This window comes from Anopheles stephensi, chromosome 3, assembly GCF_013141755.1.
Source record: "Anopheles stephensi strain Indian chromosome 3, UCI_ANSTEP_V1.0, whole genome shotgun sequence".
Taxonomy (NCBI): Eukaryota; Metazoa; Arthropoda; class Insecta; order Diptera; family Culicidae; genus Anopheles; species Anopheles stephensi.
Genome location: NC_050203.1, coordinates 9000163 through 9010746, shown reverse-complemented (window position 1 = coordinate 9010746; position 10584 = coordinate 9000163). Strand labels below are relative to the sequence as shown.

The following is a 10584-nucleotide window of genomic DNA, read 5'->3' as shown; positions in this document are numbered from 1 at the left end:
GAATCTCTTAAGCAGCTTTTAACGAGCAGTGGCGTTGCTTTCAAGTAGGTAATCGCACAGTTTATAGATTAAAAGTCATTAGCTTTATACATTCTTCATAAAACTTAAATTTCTCAATTACATTAAAAAAACATCCACATGCTGATTAGTTGTATTTTTTAAACTATATTTTATATCGAATAAATTGGTACACTGTGACAAATAGCCAACTAATGATTATGATAAACTGTTTGTTTGTTTGTTTCTGTGTGATTCCGCCAGCATCGTATTCTCCTTCCCGCGATGTGTGCGCTTAATTCTTTCGTTCCATTGTTTTGCTGATGAAATGTTTATGGTTTATTTGATTGTGGTTTGTTGTGTGTGTGTGTGTGTGTAGTCGAACCTAGTGGTGATCGATTAGTTGATTTTGCACTAGCTGTTTAACCTGTTCGCCCTTTGGTGGGGTAAACCGTCTGTCACCGTTCATTCGGCTTTACGCAAAAAACAATCCAGCACAGTTAGGTAAATGGTTGCATGGTAAAAATAGTACTTCTCATCCATCGAGTAAACAGGTCGATTCCACTTGCTTCTCTCTCTCTCTCTCTCTCTCTCTCTCTCTCTTTGATTTCATACACACAATCCTTATCATCTTTACTCATAGCTCCTGTCTCCTGTAGCGCTCGCGTTACTCTGAATGCTGCTTTCAGGCGATAAAAAGGTGCGCTTAAAAGTTAGTTTCGATAAAAAATACATAATAACTTAGGCAATAGAAAATAAAATTCAACAGACACATAAATAAACTCCAGTGTTAAGCTTTGCCACCGGGCGATCGCACACGACGGGGCCATTTACAGGAAGGCGGCCGATAGGTGGTGCAAACGCCACCTAACATCCGTATCCACCCCGGCATTGGGTTAATTTTTGTTATCGGTTGCAGTTGCAGTTTGTGAATTCCGTCCACAATGATGTATTAGCTATTTCGGTATACATTTGCCATTAACCGTTTAAACGTCGTCGTTTCCCCCAGCAGTATTGGTACTAACGCAAATTAGCTCGGTGTAATAAATAAACTCTTCTAAGGATAAAAGTTTGTCCTGCCACGTAGGTTCCCAATTCCCTCTGTACCCGGTAATTTAAAAGGACAGTCACCACCGGAAAAGTAAGTAAAAAATCGATTCCACCTTTCGATCATCGATCATCCTGTGCTAAACAGACAATGTAAAATACGAGCAAATCATACATAAAACAATTACATGATAGTAAGGGTTTTTAAGACTACCTTTGTACATTGATTAGGAGCAAGGTAAAGGAAACGGATAGGATGATAGGCTTATTAGCAGTAGCAGCCGGCCGGATTTGATGCCGGATTAGGACGTTTGGGAGCAAGTGTTTGAATTGCGATTAAAAATTATATTAATTCTTTTTCACTATAAATTGCACGCTTTGCGAACGAATCGTTCCACGTGTCGCCTCTCTCGCGAACGGACTTCGCTTGCCTATTGTGGTGTAATTAGTGGTAATTCGTTTAAATTAACCTAAACACAATCGTTTTACCCTACTACAGTTCTGTAGCGATTTACTATTTGATTCTGCCTTTGTTTTTGTTTGTTTTGACTCTCTTTACTACTCATCTCATTCGATCTTATTGTGTTCACTGTTTAGCGATTGATGCTAGTAAAACAGTCAGTGGGATAGTGGGTGACACGCCACGGAATAAACAATTGCACAGAAACAAAAAGTAATGTTTTTCACGAGGATAAAGAAATCGCTTGTTGCGCTAGCATTTCAAAAGTCAAAGTGCCCTGTGCCAGCACTAAGAACGGTCATTTACCATCCTCCATCGGACGCCAGGCAAGCTGCTATTTTGACCGGTTTCTCGCACTTGCTTGCTGTGGTTCCACACTTCATCGTTCACCTCCGTTTGGTTGTCTTAATAGCTACACGTATACACGTGCTTGTGTTATGTTTTGTATCTGAGTGTCCATGCTCACCTTTCCCGCCTTTGCCAACACACTATCTGCTGTATTAAGTATTTCTAGTCCATTTTACACATACATTTATGACTTTAGCTAATATTGTGTTTTCGAACTGTTTTGCTTTCATTTGTGATGTTTTTGTTGCTTGTTGCACATGACTATTTCAGACGAATGGGCTATTGGGATGCATTTCTATATGGAGACATATTGACACAGGATAACAAGAAAAAATACGAAAAAAGAAAAAAAGTAATCAACTAGTCAATAGGAGCGTCGGGGATGCTTTTAAACAGCTGATGATGATGATGTTTTGTATATTGAGATCATTCGGGTCACATAACGTGTAATCTATTGGCTATTGGGTTTACAGTGGAGCTCGTGTATGTTCTTGGTGACGCTGTAGATCTCTTTAGTGATGTTTATGTACCTATGCGATAATTTTTGGTTTTTTTTCGTATACCACACATAACCCACACAGACACACCTCGACGTGCTCGTGCTTCACTTGCACGGCTCTTCAACGTTCAAGACTCAATACGGCTAAAATGTAAACTTAGTGTTCACCGCTGTTAGTGGAACGTAATCGGTGCCGGTTGCCGCTCGGTGATGAATTCGGTTGGTTGGGAATTTATGTTACAAGTCCGGTCTGTATCACTCCACACGGTACGGTACATACGATCACTTCTGTTAGAAGCTTGCACTGAATTAGTAGTAAGCTCATTGTGCGCATTTTGTTTGTTGAAGTTGAACAGGGTTCGCGAAATGATAAAGTGCATCCGTTTTCTTTTCTGTTTGTTTCCAATGTAGTTTTAATTTGTACAGAGCTGCTTGGTAAATGCTTTAGTTTTGCAGTTTAAAATACACCTTTCTTGTGTTTTTTTTTTTGTTAAATAATGAAACTAAAGGAAAATTCCTCTTCTCTTTTCTGCTTCTCATTTCCGGAAAATGGACTTTAAAATTTTGGTTTGAACGGTTACTGAAGCAAACGTTGCCTGATATAGCCGCATCGCTTTCCTACAGAGTACAGAGTTTTGCTTATCGGTTGGCTGTTTTTGTTGCTTTGATGCTCCTTTGCTTTCTCGCTGACTAACGGTCACATCCTCGTACCCGGTGTACTGAACAACGAACAAAATACAAAACCAAAAATTCACCATACCATCTGACTTAATTTCGAACACATAGATTTGTGCTGCTGCCAAAAGTTTTGTAACGTTTCGTTTTTTGTTTGTTTGTTTGTGTCACTATAAAACTAACAACTACACCAGCCAATCGTTTTCGTTTTTGTGGTTTTGGTTTTTCTTTCTGTCAGTTCACCGGTTATTTTTTCCCCCGGTTGATTAGCTTTTGTTTGTTTGTTTGTTGTTTTGCTTTGTTTTTACACACGCTTCGTAAAAGGAAGTGGAAGGCACTTTTCTCTGTTTCCTCTCTTCGTTTCTCCCTCAATGCGCTCCTTTCCAAGGCTACTATCCTTTCGTTCGCACTATATTTACTCTTTGCTCATTGCACAAATGTTAAATATACTTTCACCTACTATAATTTTGTATTTTTTTCTCTCTCTCTTTTTCTCTCTTACCTTTTCGTTTAATAATTTTGTTAAATTTTGCATAAAATTTTGTTACCTGCTTGCTTTGGTTCAAGCTTTCCTAAACAGTTTCGTCGCGTTTTTGAACACATAGGCCGAAAGGTTTGTGTGTTTGTATTTTAATAAATTTCTCTACTCATTATTTGCCTAAACGTTACTTCCTGAAAGTTGTTTTGCCAAAATGGGTGATTTTGAGCGGGACAAGGGATACTTGGGAGGGAGGGGGCAGGGTAAAGAGGTCCGTCTGTAACGAGGGAGCGTTGATCGTATGTTCACCTCCACATGACTCGTATGCGTTTTGCGATGGATTCTGCCGCATTTCCGTTGGTAGCTGGATAAGAAACGATTGCATTGTCCATGATTGTACCAGTTGTGTTTCCTTCCTTTTTCCTTTTTTGTTTTGTTTCGTACAGTGCTTGGTATGTTTGGAAAACCCTGCATTTCCGCTTTCTGCTGGTTTTTTAATCGGTTTGATTTTTTTCTTCTCTCCTACAATTGCCTTTCCACCACAACGAATACCCGGTGTCACATTTTTACCGTGCATCGTGACACGCTTCGGTAAAAGAAACTGAAGCCGCAAAATAAGATGAACCAAAAGTTCGTTCAATTAATTAAACGTATTCGTTTCCGTTTCGAGGTTGCATCAGCTCACTAGCAGAAAATTTCACAATCTAAAAGGCCTAAAAGGTTTGCTGTTTGTTTTTGTCTCTCCATATATCTCTTTGTTACTCTGTTTTGTCACTTTGCAATAGTTTGTCTCAGTTTGACTTCATCTCCGTTCCTTTGGTAGCCGAAACAGGTAAGAGCATAACGCTTCCGTTTGTTTTTTTTTTTGTTTGTTCCGAAATTGTTTGGCAATTTATAAATTTGTTTGCACTTTTTTCTGTTGCTTTACAAAATACTCCCTTTTTGCTCCGAATTTTGCCTACCAGACGACCGGAAGGCAACTCAAGAGTCGTTATGTAGTCGAACCCAGTCTCAGTAAAAAACAGGGTTTTCCCATTTTTTCCGTAATTAATTGTTGTGATTTTTTTTTAATATTTTTTTTTCCGCCCATATGAATCGCTCTTTAAAACTTTGAATTCCTTTCGTTTGTTTGTACACGTAAAGTTAGTTTCCCCTTTCACGTTCACAAGATGTCTAAGTCTTAAGCTTTTTGCCCTCCGAAGAAAGTGTGCTGTTAGTTGTTGTCGGTTGCGGACCCGTCGTAGATTTGATTTTGCGGGGCCTATTTATCCTCTGTCTAGCCGATTAGCCGTTTGATGCTGTTGTTGTTGATGGAATGTAAGATTCCTTGCTACAAATGTTTCCGGTCGCGTTAGGCCCGCGGCTTGGGTTTGAACGCTTCCGAAGCGTTATCCCTTGTTATCATCCATACACATCATACTCGACCCGATATTGCACACGAATAATGTTTCACGCTATTGTAACTCCTTCAGCTTTCCGTGCTCGAAGTTCACCACACAGTTGTTGGAAGCTTGTGTTTGTTTGTTTTTTTTTCTCCCTTATTTCCCACCTTAAATTTGTCGTTCCATCGAACTGTTTCAAAATAAATACTGTGTAGTTTATACATATATATTCTTTATATAAGTCACACCTACATTTAATGCTACATGTGGAAGGGAATATATGTGAGAAACGAAAGAAAAAAACAGAAAAAAACGAGCGGGATCTCCAGTAGCCTGTACTCCTATTTCTTCACTCTCGAGTGACGCTCCAGAAACGCTTAAGTATATCACATATTAAAAATTCTTCTAACTTAAAAGACCGACCGATAGAGGGAGCCAGTAAGTAGTAGTGTTTGTTTAGTGGCTGGTTTGTGCTTACTACGGTTGAGTGTTACCACCACCTTCCCAGTGCTGCGAGACAAGTTAGTTGCGTTGGGTAATGCGCGTTGTCTTGTTGTTGATTGAGTTGATTGGATGGGCTTAATCGCCCCGGCACTCCGTTAGCGGTTCCACCTTGATTGATGCCGGTGGCCGTACCGGGCTGTCCTTGTAGTCGGGTACGCGGGCCGGTGGACAGGCGCGGGAAGTTGCAACCAGGGCCGCAATGTCCTGATCTTGGAACAGGTGCTCCGGTCGCGGTGGGGACGAATTGCTGGTGTAACCGGTAGCTCCACCCCGGGACGGTGGTTTGCTACCGTACGGTGGTGGAACGTGCATGCGGACGTCCTCTGGTGGTTGCGAGCCTGCCCCGAGTGCTAGGTTAACGGCTGGCTCCAGCACCATCCCGATCGGTGACGCAAGTGGACTCTCGTCCGGACTGTTGCTGATGCGCAGATCGTGGGCCGAACCTGGTGAGCCGAGTTTCGTTATGCTGAGCCCACCGGAACCGCCCGTACCGACCAGATGCGCCAGAGGATTGTGGTGTGGAAGATGGTGACCATGTCCGTGGTGTGATTGGTGGTGCTGTTGATGGTGATGATGCGAAAGGTGTGACTGATGGTGATGGTTCATGGACGAAGCAGTACTGCTGGAAGGTGACGATCGGTGCACGTTGCCACCCGCCGAACTGCTGCGACCCGATTCATTGGCGGACAGGTTCGAGCGTGCCGTTAGTGCTCGGTCACGGGCACCGGGAGGTGTGGCACGTGACATACCACCAGCCGAACCTCCACCTGCACCACCGCCAAGACCACCGTGATGCTGTAGTTCGTGCTCCTTCGCCAGCCCACTCGAACCGGCCGGCGATCCTAGCCGGGGCATCTGGATGCCACCCGACCCACCGTTGTTGTTACCGTGTCCGGTCGAGGGTACTGCTGGAGAGCCCATCTTCGGCAAGGGAATGGCACCGCTTGATCCACCGCCAGAGTTCGGTCCGCTGCCCGTGTTGGATGCGGCGGCTGCAGCAGCAGCAGCGGCGGCCGCAGCAGCTGCATTGGCCCCCGGATGGATGCTAAGGTTCGGTGGAGTTCCACAGTGCGATGGTAGGTTGAACCCGGCCGCGACCAGGTTGGCGGCATCCGGATGGTGCTGGGCGGCCGCCACCATGTTACACATCTGCTGACGGACGGCCGCTACGGTGGCGGCTGTCAGGGCGTCCTGGGACATACCGTCCGGTACCGTGCCGGGTGGTACAGCGCCGTTCGGTGCGTTCGGTGCGTAGCTCAGGGGGTTGTCTTGAAAGGGAAAAGGCTGGAAGGATTCGACAAATTACTAAAAAAGACGTATAAATGGATAATATCATCGCAGAGGGGAATGGTACGGTTTGCTTTCTTCGAGCGGCCAAATCGGGTTGCTTCGAATTTTGTGGGAAAGCAGTAATGATAAGTTTCGGTACATCGACAAGGTGGTTTTAGAACAATGAATCAAACTACAGATTAATCAGCAATGCCAACACCAGTAAGGACCAATAAGGAGGACTGTAAGGATATTGAAGGACACAACGAATAACTACATCTACATTGAAATAATAGACTAAACTAATAGGTAAAAACTCATGTGCAACCATTCCCCCCGAAAACACTCAAGGTGATTGAACGCAAGGTACACTACACGAACGGCTACTTACAGAGTGTCTTCCGTACATCATGGGCTCCTCCTTCATCTCTTTGGCATCGCGAAAGACGACACTCTTGATGACACCCTTGATGTGATCGTCGGGCCAAATGCCCAGCAGAATGCGCTGCGGTCGCCCACGTCCCTTCGGCCTCAGATCGGTACCACCGTCGATCGACGGTCCCAGCATGTTGTGGACACGGTTCGCGTACAGCACGAACGTTGGATACGGGATGTCATACTTTCGGGCCGCCTGGGACAGTGATAATCCTTCCTTCAGCACGCTAAAGATTGCTTCGGCCATCGTTTCCGGGCGCCAGGATTTTAGTGGACCTCGCTCGCGAAAGCGCAGATGGTGGATCAGATTCTGGCTGTTCCAGCACTTCTGCCACATGGACTGGAGCTGATATTGGTAACTTTCTGCTGTTGGGGCGAAGAAGAAATAGACGTACAATTAGACAAGAAGTTGGCACCGATAGGGAGACATGAAAGGGGACGCAAAGGGACACGTTATGCGACTTTGAAGTTTCTTTTCATTGCTATGTTATATGGGATCAATCAAGTTGTTAAAAATGAATGTAAAATGTCCTCCAAATTGAGTGAAACATATCATTACAATCAATTAATCTGGAACTGTTAAAAAGAGACTGAAAGCTGAAACAGCAGACCTGACAGAAATTAATTATACCAAAATGAACCACCGAAATGCATGAAGAATGAAGCAAAAGATTCACGAGATGAAAAAAGTGAAGAGTAAAATCCAATAAGAACAAAAATGAAACTCAATCGTCTGTCAGAAACAATAAATTTACCTTCAAAAACAAATAGAGCAAAGAAAAGATAACCGCACAAAAAAAAAAGACCAACGAATCACGCTCAAAATGGATAATGAATGAATAAAACAATTGATTGAGCCGAACAATTCGCCTGGTACGCCCGTCAATCCGTTTGAGCGAAAAGCGCTCGGCCCGCAGCCTTAAGTGACCGTGCTTTTGACACATTAGCCGAATTAAAGTCATGAAATTATAATCGCTCGAAATATTGGCCTGCCGGAACCTGGGGAAGCGAGGGCTTTATGCTTTGCCGGGTGGCGGTGGCCGGTCAACATAAAGTGACCGGGTGTGTGGTTGTGTGTTGTCACGTGTGGCAGGGTAGGGTTATTGTTTGGCTCCATTGTGTTGCCGCATGCTGCATTATAGAAAAGCGGTCTTTTTTCGGGTTTTCCGCTTTTCCGTATGCAATGGGCTTTTTTTGGTTGGCCTCACTGAAAAAAGCTGGACAATTTTCTTTTGCTCGTAAAGTGTGGTGCGTTCGTGGTGACTTGCCGGCGCTTGCCGGGTTCGCACGGTGCCGGGAATCATAAAGCAGTGTGATTTAAAATTCACAATAAAACAAGACACTGGTGAGCAGTTTGCGGCCGGTCAAATTCGTAAGGCCAAATGCGATGTGTTAAATTGTGTTGGAGAGCAAAAAACAAAAAAAAAACGGCCCAATATTGACCGATCTTTTGCATGCTCCGTCCGTCCGTGTGTGGAGGATTAAATGTTTATTCTCGGAGACTCGCGGTCTGTCAAACTATTTCCCTTTCCCAGAACGGGGGAACGATAAACGATGGCTGAAACCGCAAAAACCATCGTTGAAGGACGGTTAGCAGCTACGAGTTGCATTCTGCGGTCAGTGATTGGGTGTTCTAGTTGCAGGCTACGATTGAGTGTTGCTAGACGTGAGTCATAGGTTTTGAATAATATTTAATTCCTTAATTTTATCTCTTGATTACTTCACTTTGGTTTGGCTTTTATACACCTTCGCTGATATATAGTTCATGACTTCACTATTTAATGCCAAACAGTCAGACAATCAGTATTCCGATCAGTGATGTCTTGCTACTAGGAAAACTGGATGACTGTTTTCCGGCAAACGAACTCGCCATGCATGTCTCTCACCTCACCTCTCACTTTCTCACCCAGCTTTATGAATATTACTCACTGTTCGATAGCTTATAGAGGATTTATTTTTGGCAGTTGAACACCATACCATCGATGTTGGCTTCGAAGATCGGTTCGAGTGAACAGATATCACAGATGTCGGTGGACTCAAATAGCCCGGCGACGAACGATGCTGGGACTGTCTAGAATATTTTAAGTTTTAGTAGTCGCATACACCCTTCAGACATGGACTTCTTCTTCTCTTTGGATATACAACATCGAGAAGTCTAAGTCTGCCGTTTCTGGCTCTCTATGATATTATTTTACCCATAGCTTGATAGTCAGTCCTTCGTACGGATAGAATTTGATCATTGGATCTGTCTTGGAAAGATCGGTTTCTTTAACGCTTAAGCCAACGGACTGCTTAAGCCAGAAACATGGACTATGTCCCAAAAAATCATCTCTTAACCGCGTTCGAGAAGATGAGGGATCAGAAGGATCTTCATCCTAGTATGTGTGATGTCGTTGAAGCGTCTTGATCAAATTATTATGATTTTTATTTTATTCTTTATAACTTTCTTTACTTTGATTATTTAACTTCTAGCCATAAAAGAATTCAGCTATGATAAGCTTCTCATAACCTTATTCTCTTTTATTCCTCCCCTGATCGTGTAACCGTGCAGCCATGTAAAGTCAATAATTAGCCATCGCTTATTGACGTGGTGGGAAAAAAATCCACCAACAACTACAACCTGCCCAACCAAACTAAGCTTTGGCTTTTTGAAGTGCGAATAAGCAAAACAAAAAGCCAAAGGCACAAAAAATGATCAAACACGTACAAAACACCTTCCAATGTGCTGTCATCGCATCGTGAGGCGCTACCGTCGATACGGACGCCGATGAGTGAGTGAGTGAATGATGTAAAGCTTCTCCCATTAGCAGCCACGTTCGCTGCACACTTTTCCTTGCCCCACACGGTGCCCCCCCCTCCCACCACCTCCTTCCTTTGTTACCAAGAGGTTTCAATTTTCAACCCCCAACCGTACGATCATTAAATGTTGCTTTTCTTCCACGCGCTCCCTTGGCGCGGCCCGAAAAGCGCCCGCAAGTAGAAAATGCGCAAGGAAAGAAAAATGCAACAAACACCACTTGTTTCCGAATGCTACACGGTGGGATGTGTACGCTGCATTTTTGATCTTGGCTGGAGCGGGGGATCTTTTTTTGTTTCGCTTCTTCTGTATCGCTTTTCGGTTTGCGCATCGGCACGAAGATGGATGCATCGCATCATTTCTCTCGACATTATTTATATTCCTTCAACTGTAATCAATTATTATCTCTAATTGCTACATTGTGCAATGCACAATGCAGCCAGCTTTTGATCAAGCACTGTTGTTTTTTTTCAGGGTCATGCCGTGTGGGGCCGGCCGGCTGGTCCGCTGGGTGATCCTCATCATTGAGATGGATGGGGTTTGGGTGGGGGAGGGAGGGAAGGGTAGTAGCATACCTCGTGTTGTGAATGGTATGTTAAAAGGCATGAACAAGTTTAAGCGGAGAAGATGAACAGGTTAACCATACACGGAAGGTTAAAAATAGCTTTATTTAAATATAAAATATTTACTGAC

General features: G+C 43.7%; 1 protein-coding gene across 5 annotated transcripts in view; it reads right to left on the bottom strand.

Annotated features, from left to right (window-relative positions):
• Positions 1–145: 145 nt before the first annotated feature.
• The window catches only part of LOC118513007 (protein bric-a-brac 1-like), a 135887-nt gene continuing 125448 nt past the window's right edge, over positions 146–10584 (bottom strand). For 4 of the 5 annotated variants that reach the window (XM_036058271.1, XM_036058272.1, XM_036058273.1 and 1 more), the window contains exons 4-5: positions 7051–7460; positions 146–6674 (exon numbers count right to left, since the gene is read on the bottom strand). In XM_036058271.1, the coding sequence (XP_035914164.1) occupies positions 5466–6674; positions 7051–7460 (1619 nt within the window). In that variant the 3' untranslated portion in view covers positions 146–5465. Of the gene's footprint in view, positions 6696–7050; positions 7461–10584 lie in introns of all 5 variants that reach the window. The other variant, XM_036058276.1, reaches the window with a different exon arrangement.